Here is a 25,728-nt window from a genome sequence, read left to right on the forward strand (position 1 = left end):
GGAGAAATCACACCACCAATTTTAAGACTTACTAACCATAGTAATGAAGACAGGGTTTGCTATGATTTGAATGCTTGTCCCTTCCAAACTCAAGTTGAAATTTAATTGCCATTATAACAGTATTAAGTAAGATCCTTAAGAGGTGATTAGACCATGAGGGCTTGGCCCTCATGAACTGATTAATGTCATTATCATGGGGGTGGATTCTGGGTTTGGCCCCCTTGTCTCTGTTTCTCTCTCTGTCTCACGCCCTCTCTTTGCACTTCCATCATAAGATTACACAATAAGAAGGCCCTCACCAGATGTCAATATCTTGATCCTGGACTTTCCATGCTCCAGAACTGTGAGAAATACATTTCTGTTCTTTATAAATTACAAAGTCTCAGATATTCTATTATAGCAGCATAGAGTGGAATAAGATAGAAAACTGATTTTGAGAAGTGGGACTTTTGCTAAAACAGTCCTCTCATCACAGACTCAGAGTGTCACTCCTCGCATCACAAGCCCAGAGTGCAAAGATCTGGGGAAGGATATATGTGAAAAGAGAGGCCTAGTGGGCCCTCAGGACATCGAGGCTTGCCTCCCAGGGAAGTCTCAGGTCACTGCTCCCTGCATTCTGACACAGGGCTCCTCAGTCACCCAGGTGTTGCTGAAGGAGGCCCCAGATAGGACTTGAGCCACTGACTGTAAGAATACAAACAACAAATCTTGGTGGTGCCCACGTAGTGTTAAGTCTTGAGGCAGGCAGAATGCAAGGGCTGTGGAGGCATGGCTTCCTCCACCTTTATTTCAAAGAACCTTGTTGTGAACAACCTGGGGGCCCAGGCAGAGACTTACCATAGGGGCAGAGCCACGGCAGAGAGCCTCTACTGCAGCAGTGCTCAGCAGAATTGTGTGGTCAGAGTTTTCAGAGAGTCTCCACTACAGTAATGCATAGTAGAGCCATGACAGCAAGGCCACAATACAAGAGTCCCTACTAGGGAATGCCCAGTGTTATGAGGGAAGAGCCAGCTGTGTAGAGCTACTAGAGTCCAATACCAGCCTGGGAGAACAGCAGGCATCTGACTCCAACCTACAAGAGCTGCTGCTTGAGCTACGCCCAAAAAAGCCATAGGAGTGTGGCTTCTCGACCCCTTGAGGGCACAACTGCCACCCCAGTGTGCCCAGAAGGCAGGACAAGGGGTCAAGGAAAAATATTCTGGAGGCTTAAGATTTAATGTTGTTTACCTTGTTGGGTTTTGGACTTCCTTAGGGCCATTTATCCCTTTCTTCTTGCCTATTTTTCCCTTTTGGAAATATATCCTATGCCTGTTCAACCATAATATTTTGAAGTAGATAATTTGTTTGATTTCACAGGGTCACAGCTGGAAGGAAATTTGCCTAGGATGTATTGTGCCTTGAGTCTCACCCATATACATCTGATTTAGATGAGACTCTGGACTTTGAACTTTTCAGTTGATGCTGAAACAAGTTAAGGCTTTTGGGGCTACTGGAGAAAAATGACTATATGTTATATGCAAGAAAAACATGAATTTTGGGGGTTAAGGTCACAATGGTATATGATTGGTATATATCTTCAAAAAGGATGTGTTGGAGACTTAATCCCCAATCCAACAGTGTTAGGAGGTGGGGCCTAATGGGACGTGTCTAGGTCATGATAACTTGACTTTCATGAATGGATTAATGACAATTATAGAATGGCTTGAGGCTGAGAGGTCAGTCTCTTGCTCCACCTCACTGTCTCTTTGGCCATCATGAGATGACACAGGAAGGAGGCCCTCATTAGACGCCAGACTCTTGATCTTAGACTTCCCAGCTTCCAGAAATGTGAGCCAATAAATGTCTTTTCATGACAAATCATGGAGTCTGTGGTATTCTGTTTTATCTATGATAGCAGCACAAAACAGACTAAGACAGTGCTTTATTAGTGGAGGGATACACGCGTAGATCAATGGAACAAGCTGGTAACCCAGTGAATTCCATTAAATATCCGAGGACAAAATAATATCAATCCTATAGAAGCACTTTCAGAATAGTAGGAGAAAACAATGTCCAATTCATTTTATAATGCCAGCATAACCATAATCCAAAATGACGACATAGACATTATTTAAAAATACAGAAAAATACTCTTGAAAAAGGTGTACATACTAACAAATCAAATAATAAATAAAAGGACCATGACCACATAGGTTTTTCTCCTAGAAATGCAAGGCTTGGTTCAGCATTAAAGAGTCAATCAAAGCAAATTACTATACTAATACAGTAAGTGTTCTCAGATGTTCTTTGTCGGTTTTCAAACTGGCAAAGAACATCTAAGATAACCCTACAGCTGATACCATACTTAAAAGTGAAATAATTATTACTTTTCCTCTAATATTGGGAAAAGGACAAGAATGCCTTCTTTTGACATTTTTATGTAATACTGTACTAGAGGACCTAGTCATTGCAATAAAGCAAGCAAGAAAAAAAAGCATAAACAGCAGAAATAAAGAATTACATCTGTTGCAGAACATATATTTATATTTAAAAGGATCTACAAAATAATTATGATATCTAACCAGTGAATTAAGCATAATCACAGGATCCAGCTTAATATTTTAAAAATCAATCATATTATTACATGCTAACTAGAAAATTAAATCAAATAACATGCTAACTGGAAAATTAAATCAAATAACATGCTAACTGGAAAATTAAATCAAATAATTAAATCAAATAACCATTAAAATAACTCAATTTAAAAAAGAGCAAATAAAACATAACATTCTTATGAATAAATCTAAGAGATTTGCTAGAAATCTGAAATGAAAACTACAAAACATCCCAAAGACAAATTTAAAAAGTATTTACACACATGGAGAATCATACTATTTTGAAGACTAAATATATTTGAGATAACATTTAATTACTTTTGTCTTTAGAGTCATTGAAATCAATTCAAATTACAGTTGAATTGTTTGTAGAAATTGATATGTTAATTCTAAAATGCATACAGTAATTCAAACAACAATGAAAAAAGCAATTTTTAAAATAAAAACAAAGCTGGAGGACTATCCTTGCTATTTCAATAGTTACTATAAAGCTACAGTAATCAAGATACGATATTGTTCAAATAACAGACATAGATGAATGGAACATAATTAAATGCACATAATTGCAGTTGGCTGAATGTCTGACAGAGGCAATATGGCATTTTAATAGAGGAAGAAAAGTATCTTCAACAAATGGTATTGGATCATTAAGATATGATATCTTTATGGTAAAAAATGATCATCAACCTTTTTCTCACACCAAACAGAAAAATCAACTCAAAATGGATCATGGACCTAAATGCGGAATCCAAAATACTATTAAAAAACACAGAGGCCAGGCGCAGTGACTCATGCCTGTAATCCCAGCACTTTGGGAGGCCAAGGTGGGTGGATCACCTAAGGTCAGGAGTTTGAGACCAGCCTGGTCAACACACTGAAACCTTGTCTCTACTAAAAATACAAAAAAATAGTTGGGCGTGGTTGTACACACCTGTAATCCCAGCTACTCGAGAGGCTGATGCAAGAGAATTGCTTGAACCTGGGAGAAAGAGGTTGCAGTGAGCCTGTGCCACTGCGCTCCAGCCTGGGCAGCAGAGTGAGACTTGGTCTCAAAAAAAAAGAAAAAAAAAAAAAAGAAAAAAAGGAAAAAGAAAAAAAAAAAAAAAAAAACAGGAGAAAATCTTTGTGAATTCAGAGCAAGATAAGGTGTATTAGAACACAAACATATACATAAACTATTGAATAAAATAAATAAAATATACTTACCCAACTTTTTTGTTTAAAAACAAAAATGTGGGCCACAATCTGAAAGAAAATACTCACAGCACATATATCAGCAAAGGACTTTTGTCCATACTATTGTAAGGACTCTTGTAAGTCAAAAATTATAAGACAAACAATACACTTAAAAATGGGAAAGATAGTTGAACAAAGTACAAAACACGTGCCAGTAGCCATTTGGAACTTGAAAAGATGCTCAAGATATCTTTTAACCAGGAAAATGAAAACTAAAACCACAGGAGATACTACAACACACACATACTGGAATGGCTAAGATGAAAAAGACTGACCACACCATGCTTTGGAAAGGGTTTGGAGCAACTGTCACCTCACTTATTGCTGTATAACACAAATTATAAGTGTGTTACACAGTTAACACAAGTGGAAATTATACAGTCACTTTATAAAGCCAATTGCTCCTAAATATAGACACAATTGGCTTACAAAAGCCAAAAATTTGGCTTTTCTTAAAAATAAATAAAGTTAAACATACACTAACCATATGATCCAGCAATCACAGTCATATGTATTTTTCCAGGAGAAATGAAAATATATATCCATACAAAGACTTGTACAGGAATATTTATAGAAGCCTTATTTGTAATGGCCTAGAACTGGAAATAACCCAAATGTCCATCATCAGGTGAAAGAATGGATAAACCAAATGTGGTATACCCATACAGTGGAGTACTTACTATTCAGCAATAAACAGGGACAAACAATACATTCAACAAAATGGATGACTCTCAAAATCGTTATGCTGACTAATAAAATTCAGACAAGGAATATATATACTACATGGCTACTTGTATAAAATTACAAAAACATATACAAATCTATAATGACACAAAGCATATTAAGGCCTAGGAGCAGATGTTGAGAGGTAGATTACAAAAGGGCATAAGCAAAATACAGGGCATGGGACTTTTCTTGAGCATTGTGATGCCTGCATGAGTGTATACATGTCAAGTCACTAAACTGTAAAATTTCAATATGTATAGTTAATTGTAAGTCATTGTTGAGCCAAAATAAAACAAGTTGCAAAAGTTACTTAAGGCAAAATATCATTTATTTTGTTGTTATCATGCAAAACAATACTATTTGTCATTATTCATGATCCCAATAAGTGTTAATAGCATAAAATTTTTAATTAGGATTAAAAAAAGACCAATCTATGATAATGGATATATCTGAGGAGAGAGGGAAGACAATAAGATTGTTGAGGACTTCATAGGAGGTGTCACGTGTGTCTTGTTAAAGTTGCCCTAAATCTTAGAAAGAATGTAAAGCATGTAACAGAATATGACATTTTCTTTCAATGGATGATACACGAATACTTGCCCCTATATCATTTCTGTTATTTTATGTGTTTGAAACATGATATTTATAAAGAAATATTTCATTTCCAAAGAGCCATAATAAATCAAACACACATACATAAACACATACAAACTTTTCCATGAAAACCAAAACTGAAATAAACCTCCACTGACAGCTTCAATGAAGAATTAAATATTTGAAACAAGAATTTAAATTTTACATAAACCATTTATGAAAAGGCAAGAGGGAAGAACTGCAACTCATTTCTGAAATAGCAGTGCCCTAATATAGTACTAAATTTTTACAAAAATTTATGAGAGAAGGGAACTATAGACCAAAGTCCCTCATGAATCTAGACACAAAAATCCTTAAAATGTTATAGCATATAAAAATTAAAAATATATTTTGAAATGATCACATGTATTTTATATTAACAGAGTTTATGTAAGGTTGCTTTAAAATATGCCAATCAATCAATATATCATAAAAACATAATAAAAGATACAAACCATGTGATCATCTCAATTGGGGTGTAAAATACATTAGGAAAAATTCAACCTGATTTATGATTAAAAATCAAAATAAATAGGAAGCAGAATTTCCTTTGTCAACCTGATTAATGGCATTTATGAAAAGCCCACAACTAGTGTCATGCTTAATTGTGAAAGCATGAGGGCTCTGATAGTGGGAACAAGATTAGCATGCCCACTCTTAACACTTCTGTTTAAAGTTTTCTAAATACAATAGTCTCAAGAGGCAATAAAAAGAAATAATGAGCAAATACATCTTAAGAAAGAAGTAAAATTGTGTTTATTCTTGTAGAATGTGATTAGGTATAAAGAAAAATCTTAAAAATCAAAAATAAACTATTAGAACTATCAATGAGTTTAGCAAGGCCACAAGATACAAAGTCAACATTTCTAGAAGAAAACAGAAAAAGGTCTTCATGAATTTGATCTAAGCAAAGATTTCTTGGACAGACACAATATCCTTGGAACATTAAGAAAAAATTTGAGAAACTTGGTTTTGTCAAGATTAAAATTTCTGATACTTGAAGGATACCATCGAGGAAATGAAGACAGAGCACTTAGAGACCTGTTTCCAAAATATGTAAATAAATCTTATAAGGAAATATTTTTTTAAAATAACCTGATAAAAAGATACAGGAAAAGGTTTGAACAAACAATTCAGAAAGGAATACATATGAATGTGCAAAGATCAAATGAAAAGATATCTTATATCGTTAGTTATTAAGTGCAAATTAATAATACTATACTCTTCTTAGGATGGTTAAAATTTTAAGAGATGGACAATAGAAAACACTTCTGAGAATGTTGAAAAGCTAGAAATCTCATACATTGCTGGTGGGTGTGGAAAATCACACAATTTCTGTGTAAAAGTTTGGGGGCTTCTTACGATTTTAACTTATATTTACCATATCACCCCACAATTTAACTCTTACGTATTTACTCAAAAGAAATGGAAACATATAACCATATAAAAACTTAACACATAAATGTTCATACAACTTTATTCACACAAGACAAAAACTGGAAACAACTCAAATGCTGATCAAGAGTTGGACAGATAAATAAATAGTGGTATATTTAATAAGTGATGGTAGAGATTGTGAAATGGCATAAGGGAATCATTTAGGGTTATGGAAATTTCTGCATCTTCATAGTGATGTTAGTTAACTGATGTTAGTTAAATGTTAGTTCTGATACTTGTCATAACTCACTGAGCTATAAAGTTAAAATTGGAATGTTTAAAATTAAAATTACATATATAAAATAAACACATTACATTTAAATAAAGAGGATTAAAAATACTGTCTCACAAAGACTGTTCTAGGCCCAGATGATTTCATTGGTAAATTCAATGAAACATTTAAGCAAAAAAAATTGTTATTATGGGTTTATTTTTTCAGAATATGGAAGAGGAAAGAATACTGCCCAACTTGTTTTTGAAAGGCCAGCATAATAAAAATGAAAAAGGATTTATAATAAAATATGTAATATAAATAATGTAAATACTTAGAATGTTAGCAAATTAGATACAGCAATAGATGATGATAAAGTGGAGTTTGAAAAAAGAACATAAGGTTCAATGCATACTTCAACAAATTAAACAGAACTACTTTATTTCAATAATAGAGAAAAGCATTTAACAAAATCCAACTCTCTTATCCACAATAAAATATCTCAGTAAACTAAGTAGGAATTTCTTAATCTGATAAAGGGTATCTAAAAAATTTCTATAGCTAACACCTGCTTCAAGGTAAAACACTGAATGATTTCTTTCTAAAATTGGGGGAAAGATAAGCATAGCTATTCTCACAATTTATATTAAATATTTACTTGAGGCTCTAGGCTCCATAATAGAAATAATGAGGAAATAGACACCGCGAAGGTTAAATGGAATAAGCAATACTGTATTTAATGACCATATGATGATTTATGTATAAAATCCTAAGGTATATACAAATTTTCCCCTAGAAATAGGTTTAATAGGTCACAGGAAACAAAGCCCACATACACAATACATTTTCCGTTTTTATATCAGCAGCTAACAATTGAAATAAAAAATTCAATTTAAAATAGGGTAAAAAATGTGTTAGACACCATCACTGAAAACTGTAAAATACTGATGAGATAAAGTTAAGAATCCCTAAAAAGAGAGAGATATATCACACTTACAGACATGAAGCCACATTCTTTTCAAATAATCCTCGCTTATTGAAAAGGGATATTGACAAGCTAACTTTAACATCTATATGGAAATGCAAAGGACTTTTTGGCAAAGGGCATGTTCCAAAGATGGCAAATACCATATGCTAATTCTACACATTCTTACAATGTGACTTCATTCAGCAGTGGGGTCTGAGTTACCTTCTCTTGAATATTAAGAGGATCTTTATGGGTATGGCAGAACTGACACTAGGTGACTTCTGAGGCTAGGTCATAAAAACATCATGGATTTCCATTGTTTCCTTAGGACATGAACTTTGGATCTTGTCTGCCATACTATAAGGTGACAACCCAATGCTCACACAGGGCTGAGAATAGTGCATGCTCCCATGAGTTAGTCTTGAAAACACCAAGAATGACAGGCTGACAGTCAGAGCAAATTGAAAAGTCTTGTCCCAGTAAGTGGAATATAATTAATGTAAACAGATCATTGGCCCAGCTAACAAATCTTAAGAGCAAGACCAGAAATGATTAAACTGCTTCCAAACAACTTACCTATGTGTGCCAAAACAAAGGAAAGAATTGTGAAGAAAAGTACATACACCAAGGCTCAACATACTAATATTCCTCAAAAGCAATGATAAAGATAAAACCTTAAAAGAATCATCAGGCAAAAAAGAAAAATAAGGATAAAGGTGAAAGCAGATATCTCATTGGAAACAATCACAGTGAAAAGACAGAGGAGGGGCAACAATTTCAAGATATATAAAGAATAAAAAAACTATCAACTCTTAATTCTATATCCACCAAACAAAATAATTCAAAAATTAAGGTAAAAGAAGACATTTAGATATATTTAAAAAAGGAAGTATTCCTCAATAGCAAAGCCATACCAAAATAAATATTAAATAAAGTCCTTTGGGCCATAGAAAAATTACTGCAGATGGAAATGGGTCTACACCAAAGAATGAAGTCTACTGGAAATGGTAGTTACATGAGTAAATACATGAGATGTTTTTGGTGTTATTTCTATCCACATAAAAGATAACTGTTTAATAAGCATAATAATAATGTAGTGCAGGATTTGTGACATAGGTAAAACTAAAACAGATGTCTACAACAGCACAAAGGTCAGAAGTGGAGAAATAAAGCATACTATTTTAAGATGCTTACATAATATATAAAGTATAATATTACCTGAAGGTGGACTAAGATAAATTAATAACATATACTATAAACCTAAAGCAACTACCAAAATACAAAACACAAATTGTACCTAATAGGTCAAGTCAGATAAATGGAGTCATAAACAACTCAGACACACCATGATAACAACAATGAAAAGAAAGCTGCAATGACAATATTAAGATTAGACAAAGTACATTTCAGAGGAAAACCTATTACAAAAAATAAAGGACATTTCATAATGATAAAGGAGTGGATTTAACCAGGAGCATATAAAAATCTTAATCATTTATATACTTAATAACAGAACTTAAAAATACTTGAAACAGACACTCATAAAACTGCAAAGAGAAACAGACACTTCCATAATTTTAATCATAAAGATAAATACCCCTCTTTAAATAATTGGCAAAATAAGTAGACATAAAATCAGTAAAGGACATAAAAGATTTAAGTAAAATTAACAATAAAACTGACCTAATCTATATTTGCTGAACTCTCCTCCCATTCTCTGTCTCTGTCTCTCACTCTCTCTCAGTATCAATATATATGTCTCTCTATATATAGATATGACATGAGGGAAAAAATATATTCTTTTGAAGTACAAATGAAACATTTACCAAAATATATATACCATATACCAGGCCATAAAACATTTTAAATTAAAAGTATTCAGGCATGCAGAGTACATTCTCTAATAATTAAATTAGGTTTCCATAAAACAGAAATCTCTGGAAATCCCCCAAAACTCTGGAAATTAAACGCCACTCTTCTAAACAACCAAATGCTCAAAAAAAATTAAGTGAAATTATTAAGCATTTTGAGTTGAATGAAAATGAAAATACAACATGTTGAAATTTGTGAGGTGCAACAAAAGCAATGCTAGACAGAAATTTTTACCTGAAAGACACAAACGATCAAAACTTTTCTAAGGAGAAATAAACAACCTTTGCTGCAGAGATTAGTTTTGTGACTCACAGATCTAGTCAAACATCCAAGAAGCCCACAACAGAAATGGGGTTATGCGGGAAAGTTCTGTGGAGGATCCCCCATCTAATGGTGTAAATTTCCATGGCATAGACAAGATTTTTGAGAATGCTGTATCAATGTTTAGTTAGACTAACGGAGACAGAGGAAGGATAAAATGAAAGAGGACTGATGGATTTCTAAAATTCTACAAGCAGAAAATGGGCTAAAAGAGCTACTTGGCCTCAAGTTTGTGCTCTTCTTCAAGAAAAAGAAAAACATGACTCTGATGGAAGAACAATGGGCCCGCAGGCTGATCCAGCCATAGTAATAGTTCCAGAGGTAGGGAAGAATGGAGCTTTCATGAGCCCAGGGGGCAGAGCTTCTGCAGGTCCGGTGGGCAGAGAATAAAGCCACAGATGATTACTCTCAAGCCTCAAAATCTAATGGTTCTGTGTTTCAAAATTACTTGGGATAAGTGACCCCTTTCTTTCTTCTAATTTCTTCCTTTTGGAATGAGAGTATCAATCTTATGCATATCCCAATCTTCTAATTTGGAAGCAGGTAACTTGTTTGCTATGATCATATATCCATAGATGGAGAAGAACTTTGTACCAAGATGCATCATACCTAGAGTCTCATCCATACAAGACTGACATGACCTAGATAATGATAATTTGGGACTTTCTTGGGTGATAATATTTAGGTAAGCTTTTAGAGTTAATGCTGCAATGGGATGAGATTTTTTATGTTATTTTATTTTATTTTATTTTATTTTATTTTATTTTATTTTATTTTATTTTATTTTATTTATTTATTCATTTATTTTTAAGATGAAGTTTTGCTCTCATTGCCCAGGCTGAAGGGCAGTGGTGTCATCTTGGCTCACCACAACCTCCACCTCCTGGGTTCAAGCAATTCTCCTGCCTCTGCCTCCTGAGTAGCTGGGATTACAGGCATGCGCCACCACGCCTGGCTAATTTTGTACTTTTAGTAGAGTCAGGGTTTCTCCATGTTGGTCAAGCTGGTCTTGAACTCCTGACCTCAGGTGATCTGCCCGCCTTTCCCTCCCAAAGTGCTGGGAATACAGGCATGAGCCACCTTGCCTGGCTGGGATGAGATTTTTTAAGATCTGGCACAGTGTGAATATATTTTGCCAGTGGAATGCCAGGAATTTTTGAGAGCCACAACCACAGGGCAGGCTGTGCTGGGTTGAATTATGTCCCTGAAAAATATATGTTCAAATACTAACTACTGGTAGTTGTGTAACCAAAACAGCATACTATAATATACTTAAATATAAGTATGAAAAGACAAAATAATAGAGTATTTTTTTCTCATGACAACAGATTAATTTAGAACTAATTTTTTAAAAAAACATATTGGGAAAATTACCAAATGCTCAGAATTACAACACATTTCTATATAATTATTCAATTAAAGAACTAAAAAAAGAAATCAGGAAATACTCCAAACTCAGTAATGTGTGTGACCTCTAGACTGAAAGCCATTATATTTAAAGTATTTTCCTGAAACTTAAAGAGATATAAATAAAAGGACAGATATATTAGGTTCATGGATTCTAAGAACCAATATTATAATAATGCAAATTTTCCAAAATTAATCTCTATTTTAACTCCACTCAAAGCACTCACATGTATTTTGTAAAAATTATGAAATGATTCTAAAATTTATCTAAAAATATAGCAACCTAGGAGAGCAAAAATTAAGCTGAAGAAAAACAATAAAGTTGGCAGATTTACATCAAAAGATATCAAGATATATGGAGTCGATTAACTAAATGTTAATTAACATATAATCTTAAACTAGACCTCTTATAAATTACTGATATAAATAAAATCATGCAAGTATATGAAAAAATTGTGTAGTAGTATCTACTAAAGCTAGTATAATATGCCAGGCCTATAACTCAGTCATTCCATTTATAGATATATACTCAAGGAAAACATTTCTTCTGAAAACATGAAAAATAACATGACTTGCAATTACACTCATAATATCACAGCTATTAATAATTAATAGTAATTGCTAATAATTACTATTAATAATAGCACAAATAAATTCCAGTCAACAACAGAATGGATAAACTGACTCTAGTCAATAGCATACTGCATATCAGGAGAAAGTATTTATCATCATATAAAACTATAAGAACATATCTCATAGACATAGGATGAATACAAGAGCTAGTCACAAAAGATGACATAATATTGTTATTCCATTTAAATGAAGTTCAAGAATAGGCAAATTAATTTATGGTGATAGATGTCACATTAATAATTACTTCTGGGCCAGGATAGACTGTAAAGAGACCTGATGGAAAAATTACTGTAATATTGAAAATTTTCCTTCTATTGATATAAACTTGTGATTATTGATATATGTATTATTTATACATATTTTTATACATACATATATAATACAATATATATGATATATAATACTATATAATATTTTTATAGCCAATATATATCTAAATGTTCTTGTAGTTGCCCACATAAGATCTATGTATCTTAAGTAATGTTATAACGTAACAAGTTTTAAATTATATACCTGAATATAACTATCCATTAAATTTAAACTTAAGATGGAATTAACAATTAAGAGAAAATATAACAAAACTGACACAAAATATACAATCTTAATGATATCATAACCAATATAAAGAGAAGATTATTTCTTCAAATTAATCTTCCAAAAAGAAAACCGAGCTCAGATAACTTCAATAGCATGATCAAATAAACAAAAAAACAACAAAAAACCACATAAGGATGAAATTATTCCAATTCATGCAGAAGACAGAAAAGAAAGATAAATCACGCATCAATTTAAGGTGGCTGACATAAAGTTGTGTCAAAACCTGATTAGAAAAGTATGAGAAAAGAAGGTTACAGCCAGTCTCTCACAAATGCAGAAAAAGGACTTTCTACAAAAATGTTAGCAAACAGCACTGTATAAAAATGAAAATATATGAGAATCTAGTTGGGTTTATTTCAGAGATGCAAATTTGGTTTAAGAGTTTAAAAAGTTTGTTAATAAATTTATATATATATATGGAGACATACACACACACACACACACACACATATATATATATATGTGGAGAGAGAGAGAGAGAGATTCTCTCTGTCACCCAGGCTGGACTGCAGTGGCTGGCACAATCTCAGCTTACTGAAATTTCCGCCACCCGAGTTCAAGTGATTCTTGTGTCTCAGCTTCCCTAGTAGTTGGGATTACAGGCACGCACCACCACACCCAGCTAATTTTTATATTTTTATTAGAGACAGAATTTCATCATATTGGCCAGACTGGTCTTGAACTCCAGACCTCAGGGTGAGCCATCTGCCTCAGCCTCCCAAAATTCTGGGATTACAGGTGTGAGCCACATGTGTGGCCTATGTTAATAAATTAAGAAAGAAAAATCAAACAATTCTCTCAATAGATGTACAGAAAAACAAACTCAGTCTCAGCAGCTCTTAAAATACTCAAACAGAGAATCAAAATATATGAAGGAAACACAGAATTACAGGGAGATAGAGAGTTCTACAGTAACAGTTGGAGATTTCAGTACCCCAATTTCAATAATGAATGAACACTCAGAAAAAAGATCAGTAAGAAAACAGAGGACTTAAAAAACACTATAAACCAATTAGACCTAAGAGTATTATACAGACCCTCCACACAACAGCTGAATATACATTTCTTTTCTTTTTTTTTTTTGTGGGGGGCACATGAAACAATCTTCAGGATAGATCATGTGCTTAATCACAAAATGTTTAAATAAATTTAAAATACTGAACTCATACAAAGTATATTTTCTAATCAAAGTAGAATAAAGCTAGAAATCAATTGTTTAAAGAACACTGAAAATCACAATATGTGGATATTAAACAATACAATCGAACATTCAAAGGGTCAAAATAGAAAACACCAAAGCAGCCAGATGCAGTGGCTCATGCCTGTAATTCCAGCATTTGGGGAAGCCTAGGTGGATAGATGACTTGAGCCTAGGAGTTTGAGATTGGCCTGGGCAATATAGTGAGATCCAGTCTCTACAGAATAATAAATAAATAGGAAGCCAGGCATAGTGGTGCATGCTTCTAGTCCCAGCTACTCAGGGGAGTGAAGTGGGAGGATCACTTGAGCTCAGGGGGTTGAGGATGCAGTGAGCCATGACTGTGTCACTGTAGTCCAGCCTGAGTGACAAGGCAAGACCCTGTATCAATAAAAAAATTTAAAAACCCACAAAAGAAACAGATAATACCTTGAGACAAATGAAAATGCAAACACAACATAGAAAAACTTATGCCATCCAGCAAAAGCAGTGGTAAGAGGGATATTTATAGCTGGAAACACATACATCAAACATGAGAAAAGACTGCTAATCAGTAAACTAATTTACACTTTAAGGAACCAGGAAAAGGAGAGAAAACTAAACATAGAATCACCATAATGAGGGAAATAAATTAGGAAATAGAAAAAATAAAATAAAAAAAAAGGTTGGTTCTTTAAGAAGATCAAAAAAGGGAACAAACTTTAGCTAAATTGATTTGGAAAAGAAAGAGAGGACTCAAATTACTAAAAATCACAATTTAAAAGTGAGGACATTACTACTGATTTTATACAAACAGAAAGAAAAATAACAAAATACTATGAACAACTGTATGCCAACAAATTGGATAACTTAGATGATACTAACAACTTTATAGAAATATATAATCTATAAAAAATGACTCAAAAGAAATAGAAAATGTGAACAGATTTATAACTAGTAAGGCAATTGAATCAGTAATCAAAAACTTTGTTATAAAGAAGAGCTCAGCAAGATGGTTTCACCAGTAATTTCAAACAAACATTTAAAGAAGTGACACAAATCCTTATAAACAATCTAAATGTTTGCAGAGGAAGGAACTTCCTAACTCATTCTATGAAGCCAGTATGATCACGACATCCAAGTCAGGAAAATACATTACAAGAAAACTACAGACCAATATCCCTTATGATTACTGATCCAAAATTCAATAAAATATTAGAAAAGAAAATTCAATAACGTAGTAAAGGACTATACACAATAACCAAGAAGATGTTATTTCCAGAATGCGTGAAAGGTTTAACATATGAAAAAACAATCAATGCAATATACTACGTTAGCAGAATGAAAAGGAAAAAAACTACAGGCTCATGTCAATTGATGCAGAAAAACCACTTGTCCAGTGTCAACCCCTTTTTTCTGATAAAAATATTCAACAAAGTATGAATAGAATAATACTCTCTCATCATGGTAAATACTTTATATGAAAAATTCAAAGCTAACATCACACTCAATTATGAAATGATGAAGGCATTTCCCCTAAGATTAGTAACAGGCCAAGGGTGTCTACTATCCTCATTTATATTTAACATACTGTTGAAAGCTCTAGCCAGAGAAATTGGGCAAGAAAAATAAATAAAAGACATCCACCTGGAAAGGAAGCAAAATTATCTGTTCACAGATGACATTATCGTCTTTGTGTAAATCTTCAAGATTCTAAAAAAACAAAATCTTGTTTATATCTAATAAACATATTCAGTAAAGGTGCAACACAAAATCAACATGCAACAATAGCTGCATTTCTGTACATTAGCAATGAATAATCCAATGGGAATTTAAGAAAACAACTCCATTTACAGTTACATTCAAAAGAATACAATGCTTAGGAATAAATGTATGCAAGGAGGCAAAAGGCTTGTACACTGAAATCTAAAACATACTGTTGAAACAAATTAACTCATAAATAACTGGAAAGGCATTGTGTGGTCATGGACTGGTAGACTTAATATTTTTAAGATGGCAATACTACCCAAGGCAATCTACAGATTCAGTATTGTCCCTATCAAAATGCCAAGCATGTTTTTGCAAAAATAGGAAACCTCATCCTAAAATTCATATGGAATCTCAAGGTACCACAAATAGAACAATCTTAGAAAAGAACAAAGTTGAAGAATCCACATTTCCTGATTGTATATTTCCTGAAATGTATTACAAAGCTATAGTAATAAAAACAGTGTGATACTGGCATAGAGACAGACATACAGACCAATGGAACAGAATAGAGGGCCCAGAAAAAAAAAAAAAAAAAAAAACACTTACACAAATTACCAACTGATTTTGACAAGGAAGCTGAGACTATTCCATGGGTAAAAGACTGTCTTTTCAACAAATGGTGCTGTGAAAACCAGACATCCACATGCAAATAAATGAAGTTGGACTCAACTTACACAGCAAACAAGTAAGTTAAAGTAAGTAACACACCTAAGCTAAAACTTTAAAACTGTTAGAAAACCTAATGACACTGGGGGAAAGTCTGATGACACTGAATTTGGCAATTACTCCTTGGATATGGTAACAAAACCATAGACAACAAAAGAAAAAATCTGGACTTAACTCCAATTGGAAAAATTCAGTGTCATCAGGCTTTTCTGGGGGAAAGTCTGATTACACTGAATTTGGCAATTACTGCTTGGATATGGTGACAAAACCATAGGCAACAAAAGAAAAAAAATGGACTTAACAAAAATTTATAGCTTTGTGCACTTAGGACATTATCAAGAGTGTAAAAATACAACTCACAGAATGGGGAGAAATATTTGAAAAATCACACATTTGATAAGGTATTAATATCTAGAATATATAAAGAACTCCTAAAATTCAGTAACAAAAAGGCAACCTAATTTAAAATTAGACAAAAGACTTGAACAGACATTTCTCCAAAGAAGATATACAAATGGCCAATAAACACATGAAAAGATACTCAGTATCAATTAGTCATTAGAGAAATGCAAATCAAGCTCACAATGAGGAACACTTCACATTCACTAAGATGGCTAGTGTAGAAAACAAACAAGTAAGTGTTGGTGTGGAAATGGAGAAACTGCAAGGCTTGTATATTGCTGGTGGTAATATAAAATGGTGCAGCTGTTGTGAAAAACAGTTTGACCTCTCACAGAATGACCATATGATTCAGTAATTCCACTCTTAGGTATATATGCAAATATCTGAAAGTTGGGATTCATATAACTGTATACTCACGCTAATAAAAGCATTATTCACTATTGCCAACAGATAGAAACAACCCAAATACCCATTAATAAATGAACAGGTAAATGTAGTAGAATATTATTCTACCGTAAGGAATTTAGTTCTCATACAGGCTAAATGAACCTTAAAAATATTTTAACTAAAATAAGCCAGACACAGAAAGACAGATACTGTATGATTACACTTATATAAGGTACCAAAAGTAGACAAATTCATAGAGATCAAAAACAGAACGGAGATTACTGGGAGATGAACGGAAGGGCTAATGGAGTTATTGTTTAATTAATACAATTTTTGGTAGCCATACAAAAAGATCCTAAATGGATAGTGGTGATGATTGCACAATATGGTGAATGTACTTACCACTACTGAATTTTACACTTAAAAAAGGTTAAAATTCTGTATTTTATGCCATGTGTAATTTACCAATAAAAAAAAACCCAAGCTTCTGGGAGACATGGTTAATCAGAAGGTTTGGGCAGGATAATTAGAAGGCAGGCCTGGGACATGTTATGAAGCCATAAAGTGAGAAATTGCTAAAAAAAAAAAAATGAGGAGGGTATATTGAATGAGTACACATTTTACTTTACAGAAACTATAATGGTGAAATTTTGGATAATTTGAACAACATAATAATGATGGCAATGAAAAATAACTAAAAGAAAACAATATTCATAAATCCATAATGGCAAAAAAATAATAAATTGGGAAAGAATATAACTTTACCTTAGAGCAGAATTATAATCAATAAATATAGAATAATGAATAAAGAAACTGCCATTAGGCAAACAACACAGAAACAATTGTCACATGCAGGAATTATCACTGGATGCTAAAATTAGTTCATCATTTGATGTTAAACTTTGTCCACACATTTGCCAAAGGTATGATGAATATGCATGTTTCTGTGGTCTCAAACTACTTTCTAACAAGACTTTAAGACAAAGGAATAAAATAGCATCAGATCTGGTGCTTCCATCCCCTGCACTGGGGGACTTGAGTGCAGGTTTGCCCAGCCCAGGCGGGAGGCCAAGCTGGGCAGGACTGAGCTGGGCAAACCTGCACTCAAGTCCCCCGGTGTGGGGCATGCAAGCACCAGATCTGATGGGGGTCAGGGAGCAGTTCTCAGGTCCCTAGAGAAATGCCCCAAAGAGGACTGGAAGAACTGCTGCCATGCCAAAGACCCAGCACAGAGAAATGGAGTGACCGGCTCCACAGCCTAGTGAGCAGTTGTGGGACCCACTTTGCTTTTATCCTGTGGACCCAGTGGTGTTCCTTCCCATGCCCTGACCTTGGCAGCAAGTGGGGACAATAAGTCATAAGCAGTATGCTTTCAGTCTGTGAAACTCAGGCAAATAGCTTCCTGCTACAGTTCCATGAAGGTGGCGGGGGTCAGGGGTGTCGCACTCATCTGTCAGTTCTGGCTATGGGGGCTCCTACCCTGCTCAAGACCAGAGTGCCAATCTCCAGTCTGAGATTCTCAAAACCAGTGAGTGTCACTGGTGCTAACTGGCATATTCCCAAGCAATTCCCTAGGATCTAGGAAAGGAATGGCTTCCTCTTTTGGTGCCCAGGTCCAGGAGCATGTTTGGTATACTTCCCGGTGCTGTTCCTTCTCATAGTTTCCTGACTGCTCCCCAAGTCAGATTCAGGGTTTGAGAGGGTCAAGGAGCTCTGCTGTGGCCTGGATTGTCTGGCTACCCAGTGGGAATGTGTATCACAGAGACTCACTCTCCCTCTCACGTACTGGGCTTTCACACAATTTTCCACTGGACCTCATCATGTGGGCTACTGCTCATCTTCTTTTCCCAGAATACAAAGTTTTCTTTCACTTTTATATTGAACTCCCGTGTTCTTCCTCGTATAAACATTCTCGGTGTGAATTTTCTCTATATACACTATTTTGCTATTTCCAAGTGGGTGAGGTGTGCTGGCAAAGCCTCTATTCTGCTATCATTTTTCAGCTTCCAGGATGTCCTGGTATCCTGCATACCAATCTAATTCCTTCAGGTCACAGGTCACAAATACTTCGTAAGAGTCATCTTGGGTCTCCAGTATCTCAGAAGAAGAGGCGGCAGAGATGGGACTCTGGGTCACACACACTGAATTTAAATTGATCATTTCAGTGAAATATTTTTGGTTCCAATTGTACTTTTTTGTCCCCTTTCCAACTTGGCTTCTTTTGGATAAATAAAATGGAGTTTTGGGGTAACTTATTTTTTCTATCTACTAATTGTTATATACATATTATTTTATTGTCTTTTAATGGTTGTCCTAAAGAATACATCACGCATCTTAATCTACTATTACAATCTAGTACAAATCATTACTTATACCAGTTCTAGACAATGGTTGAAACTGAAAACATTTTAATTTTATTTACTCCCTCTTGCTTTTGGTGTTACCATGATCATATATTTAGTGCTACATATTTTAAGCACATAAAGCATTATACATTTTTGTGTAGTCAATATTTATTTACATTTATCTCTATGTTTTTCCTTTCCATTGCCCCTTATGCCATCTTGCATGAACATGTTTCTACCTGGGATCATTTTAAACTAACTGAAAAATTCCCTTTAGTCCTTCTTTGAGTGTAGATTTGCCTACAACAATTCTCTCACATATTATGTCTAATGGTGTTTTGATTTTCCATCATGCATGATGATACTTCCATCAGGTATAGCATTATAAGTTGACAACTGTTTGATTTCAGCACATAAACATGTCATCGTATCGCCTTTTGGTATCTGTCATGCATTTCCACACACCCCTTCTATCCATGATAGAAAGGAAGGGAGCTATGCTGCCTCTTGAATCCTTATGCCCTGACGTTTTACCAATGTCTTTAACAGAATGAGTAATTTTTAAATTTTATTAGACTTTTTTAGTTTTTCCAGAAACAACTTTGGTCTGCTACAAGCTACTCCAGCATGGCCAGGAGAAGCACTACTTTTTGCTTTTTAGATTTTGACCTAGTAAGTCTTCATGATATTGTTAATTCTTCAACATATCTAAGACAGTTTCACTCAAATAAGTTTTTCAAATTACATGGACTGCTTTTACTGAAAATAAATGTATCAGCCAGGCGCAGTGGCTCACACCTGTAATTCCAGCACTTTGGGAGGCCGAGGCTAGCGGATCACAAGGTCAGTAGATTGAGACCATCCTGGCTAACACGGTGAAACCCCGTCTCTACTAAAAACACAAAAACTTAGCTGGGCATGGTGGTGGACACCTGTAGTCCCAGCTACTAGGGCAGCTGAGGCAGAAGAATGGCGTGAACCAGGGAGGCGGAGCTTGCAGTGAGCCGAGATTGCGCCACTGCATTCCAGCCTGGGCGACAGAGCAAGACTCCATCTCAGAAAGTAAATAAATAAATAAAAATAAATGTATCTATTTAAGGAAAATCTGGGCATTCCACACTGCTAATCCATAGAATGACCTATCCATTAACCATGATTTTTCAATTATTTAGTTTCTTCAGAAATATAATGATTCAAAATAAGAACAATGTCTTTATGGGTCTAAAAGGCAGATGAGTTTTATTTCATACTGATAATAGAAACTATTTACATACATGTAGTGAAAAAGCTGCAAAGGAAACATTTTTTGGTCTCTGATCCTCTGATGTAAAATCAGGGATGCAAGTCTGAGTAGGATAAATTTATTGACTCTGAAATGCTGTATTTAAAAAAATTTCACCTATTAAACAATTTGTTTTTCCTGCATAATTAACTAAAAGTACAAATGTACAGTTTATTAATAAAACCATCTCAAGATGATTTAATATGCTAACCTGTAACCTAATCATTTCTGACCACTGACACAGTATCTGTGTCACAATGAAAGAACTCCCTACTGGAATTTCCATGTGATTATCAAAAGTCTTGAATAAGCAATAGCTATTCATTTTTTTAAAAAAGAGAAAGCAATAGGGAAAAAAGTTGTCTAATTTATTATTGAGCTACATATTTAATCCATAATAATCAATGGCAAACAGTCTGCTACCTTAGTAGAAGCGTGGGCATCCTGTCAAGGTATTGCCTTATCAAAACTAATATTCCGACATTCTATCTATGTGTTGCCTTATCAACATTAATACTCAGATATCTCAAACTCAGTGTATATAAAAATCACCTAGGAAGCTTATAAATGTAGATGTCTGATTCATAAACGTTGGATATATTTTGAGAAAATCTTTAGGAAATTCTGATACACACATAAGAGTTTTAAAACCACTGCCATAGTTTAAACAGAAAAAAATAGGAAGGAGAACTGGGGTATTATGTCAAAGAATGTTATTTGACCTACAAATTTGTTGGTTTGTTTTTTTTTGAAAAAAATTAGCAGAAATAAAATGGGGGAAAGTTGAATATACAAGCTATACAAAAATAGAAATAATAGAAATTGAAAAGTAAAGCATTTCAGAATCTGTGTTTTAACAAAATTCTTTTAAAAACAATGTAATATTTGGTTGGTCTTTGGTTGTAGTATATTATATAATTTATAAAATTATAAGATACTGATAACTCACAAATTTAATAAATCTCTCCTTAAAGTACCAAAACTGACTAACAAAATGATGTACATAATAAGCAACGCTAAATGTCAAGTCACAGAGAAGCTTTGCAGTACAACTTAATTTAAAATTACTAAATAAGTTAGGAAAAACAAAAATAATGTAGGTAGAAATGTCAAGTCTTCACTAATTTATAAGGAAACAAGCTTTGTCTGCCATCTAGAAAGTAAAACTAAATGAGAAAAGAACGATATCCAAAGGAAAAGAACAAATTTGGTGCTTCTTTCACCTACTATGGAGAAAGTAAACAAACTTCCCTTATGTCATAAACATGCTTTGTCTCAATCTTCTTTGTTGAATATAAACATGGCATATCATTTTATTCTGGACAAAGTTGTTTTATGAAATACCTCATATATTTTATGAGCTCATCATCATTTTATCTAGTAGTCAGTTTCATACTTGAATAGATTTTAAGTTCATTTACTGTGTTAATTTTGTCTTTTAACTAGTGTTATCCTAATTTAAAACACAGGGTAGTTTGTTAAATCATTTTCTATTCAGAGAACGATTTAAGTATCTTTTTGAGTAGTTACATGCTTTTCTAAAATGTTAGAGTGATGACCTTCTGTAAAATCAACAAAAATTATTATTATCCTATGGGGTCCTGAATATTACATTAAGGGAACTGAATCTTGCTTAACAGGAATAACACAAAGACAATTATAAATTAAAACATTTATTAACCATAAGATGGCACAAAATGAAATTTGGCAACTCACTAATTAATAAGTCTCTTGAGCAATGATGATGAGCCCATAAAATCCAAAAAATAAATTTTATTTGAGCAAAATTTCCCCCCATAAACTTGATGCTCATTCATGCTGTTGCTTGGATGGTACTTGCTATCCTGGTATCCTGCAAAGTAACTTCCTCAAGACTTAAAGACAAGTCTCACCAAGAAAGCCGTATCACAATTACATTGAACCTTTCTGATCTATCCTATTGCTAACTCAGTTTTCTTTATATAATCTTCTTGTATTTTTTCCTTTAAGTTTAACAGCCTTTTGTTCCCTAACTGTTTCATGGATGTATCTCTTAAGTATATAAACTCCGTGGGCAGAGATCAAATATTCAGGAGAACAAAACAGTATTTTAGAGACAGAAAATATTTTTGAGATTCATGTTAAATTTTCTCATATACTTCTTATGACAGGAATAAAAACAATTAATTAACTTGATCAAATAGTGTAGCACATAAGTTGAGTGTAATCATTACATGATGAAATTAGAAAACATTACAATTGTGTTGTTACCCAAAGTTTTTAAATACAAAAAAATTTTAATGATAAAATTATGTGTAATTCTGACATTCAAAACTACTACTTCACTTGAAAGAGCTATGTTTGACAATTTCAAAATACTTATAATTAAGGAGATGCAAATATTTTAACAATTTTAGTTTATATTAAGTCTTTTTTGAATAATGATATAAATGCATGTAATAGACAGTCTACTATGTTCCAGTTTTTTTGGGTATTTCTATGTTTTTCTTTATCCTTATCTGTGTTCTGGAGTTTCATATATATATATATAATATATAATATATAATATTAAATATATATATAATATATAATATATAATATTAAATATATTATATAAATTTATTATATATGTAATATATTACATTATATTATATTTACATATATAACATATAATTTTCAGTCTTAAAAGTTTAAAAAATTTATACTAATATCACTAAATTTATACTGTTTCAGACTATATATATCATCAGTGATTATATATATCATATGTAATTATATATAATTATATATTTTATATTTATATATGATCTATATATAGCATATATAAATATTTATAATTTGTATATATATTACATTATATATAAATATATAATATATATTATATGATATAAATAATCATATGATTTATATATAAATCATGATTTTAAAATCAGTGCTTTTTATATATATAAAATAATATATATAATCACGATTTTAAAAATAGTTACAAAGTTAACAGTTGGAAGTTATTTGTTTAATTTGTATTCTATTTCATAATATATTTTGGTACTGTATTTTTTTGAAAGTTCATATATTTAAACAATAACGAAACACAAAATGTTATAAAGATAACTCTAGCCAAATCAAATAAAACAAAGTAAAAGGAATATTTAGTGGTCTATTTTATGAAAAGGCTTTTAATCTAACTTAAATTGCAGAAAGAAAGGAGAAAAGAACAATTAGAAGTGACTTAATGAGAATGATATTGCTATGATTTGGATATGGTTTGCTTATTCCCATAAAATCTCATGTTTAAATTTAATTCCAAATGTGGCAGTGTTGGGATGTAAGGTGTAGTGGGAGAGGTTTGGGTCATGGGAGCAGATCTCTCATGAATAGATTAATACCCTCCCTCAGGGGTGACCAAGTTCTAATTCTATTAGTTCCTGTGAGAGATGGCTACACAAAAGAGGCTGGCACCTGCCCCCCTCTCTGGCTTCCTCTCTCACCATGTGATTTCTGCACACTCAGGCTCCCCTTCACATTCATCTTCTGCCACAGGTAGAAGCAGACCAAGGTCCTCACTGAATGCTCAATCTCAAACTTTTCAGCCATCAGAATCATGAGACAAATAAACTTTTTTCCTTTATAAACTATCAAGGCTTAAGTATTCTCTTACGGCAATATGAAACAGACTAAGACAGGTATAAATTTAGTGACATCAGTATAAATTTTTAAAACTCTTTTAAGACTGAAAATTAATCGGCCCATTAATCTCTCAATAATAGAAATGCAAAGACTTTGAATTCATGTGCTCAATCTAAATCAACAGCCTCTACAGAACTCTCTTCTATAGTAAAGATGAAAAAGAAAGAATAAACATCAGAGAGCAGCTCAGATACTGTAGTGCTAGGACCAAAAGTTAGAAAAAACAATTGGTAATAAAACAATTCATTTACTTATTTCAAAAGGAAGGAAAAAGTCACAAAGATGTCTACTGTAGACTATACAAACCTAAACTCATCAATAATAGATTCTAAAAGATAGGTTAATTGGCTTTTTTTAAAGTCAGGAACTCTAAGTGACTCATAACTATTATTTGTGTTTCCTCCCAGATAACTACCTAGTGATCCTAAACTCCCTTGGTGTAATATTAATACCAAGGCCAAAATTAAGCCAGACTGTTTTTTCTTTCACATCTTTAGATTCACATAGTCTTTTCAAATATACTACTTTAAATAAACTATGAAAAAATACCTAAATGATGGTAAAAATAAGTGATAGGCATTCACTTAGGCTTAATGAAAATAAGTAAATTTTCAACAATATAAAACTTGAAATCGTAATTCATTACATACCACAGCACTCAGGACATTTTGGATGTTTCTGGACATTCATTCCATACCCTGGAAAGCAGCGATTAATCCAAACCATTTGGAGAGTACCTTCAATATAGTATATTACAGGTAATTGTTCTGCACGTCTGCCAAGAATTTCTACTTGTTGATTAAAGAATCTCTCTATGAGATTTTTAGCCTAAAATATAAATACAATTTGATAAATTGTTAGCCATAAAAAATGTAATTTCAGAACAAATAAGGATGCATGTGGATTTAGAATTTGAAGAAAACAAAGTCTCAAGGTCATTATTTTTTCTAGCACTCATAGAATATAAATAAAACACACAGAACTGAAAAGATGTCATCTATATACATCAAATATTTCTAAATGTACTTCCAATTACAATGCAAAGAAATCATTTGAAGATATAACCAAACTTTTTGGTCCCTTTGTATTTTGAATAATATATGGATAAGTATATGAGCAAAATCAAGAAAGCTCTTTGAAACTGATTGAATGATAAGAAATGTAATGTACTTTAAAATAATATATTATAAGCATCCGTAAGAAGCTTATCCTGAGGCACAACATCAACTCTTTTCACAAAGAAAAAATTAATTTAAAAACAAGAAAAAATATAACACATTACAACTTCTAGCTCTGTTTCAAAAATTAAGTCAAAAAAAAGCACCATTCTGATCTGTAATTATCTTTATGTTTGTAATAATTATACTGGCTTGCCTCCTAAAATTAACAAGAGCCTTAG

At 33.0% G+C, this 25,728-nt stretch overlaps 1 protein-coding gene across 2 annotated transcripts in view; it reads right to left on the reverse strand.

The window, feature by feature from the left end:
- Positions 1-25,728, reverse strand: part of ZPBP (zona pellucida binding protein) — a 153,503-nt gene that overhangs the window by 18,943 nt on the left and 108,832 nt on the right. For both annotated transcript variants that reach the window (XM_023232045.2, XM_023232046.2), the window contains exon 7: positions 24,980-25,157. In XM_023232045.2, the coding sequence (XP_023087813.1) occupies positions 24,980-25,157 (178 nt within the window). The remainder of the gene's footprint in view (positions 1-24,979; positions 25,158-25,728) is intronic.

This window comes from Piliocolobus tephrosceles, chromosome 8, assembly GCF_002776525.5.
Source record: "Piliocolobus tephrosceles isolate RC106 chromosome 8, ASM277652v3, whole genome shotgun sequence".
In the NCBI taxonomy this organism is placed as follows: Eukaryota; Metazoa; Chordata; class Mammalia; order Primates; family Cercopithecidae; genus Piliocolobus; species Piliocolobus tephrosceles.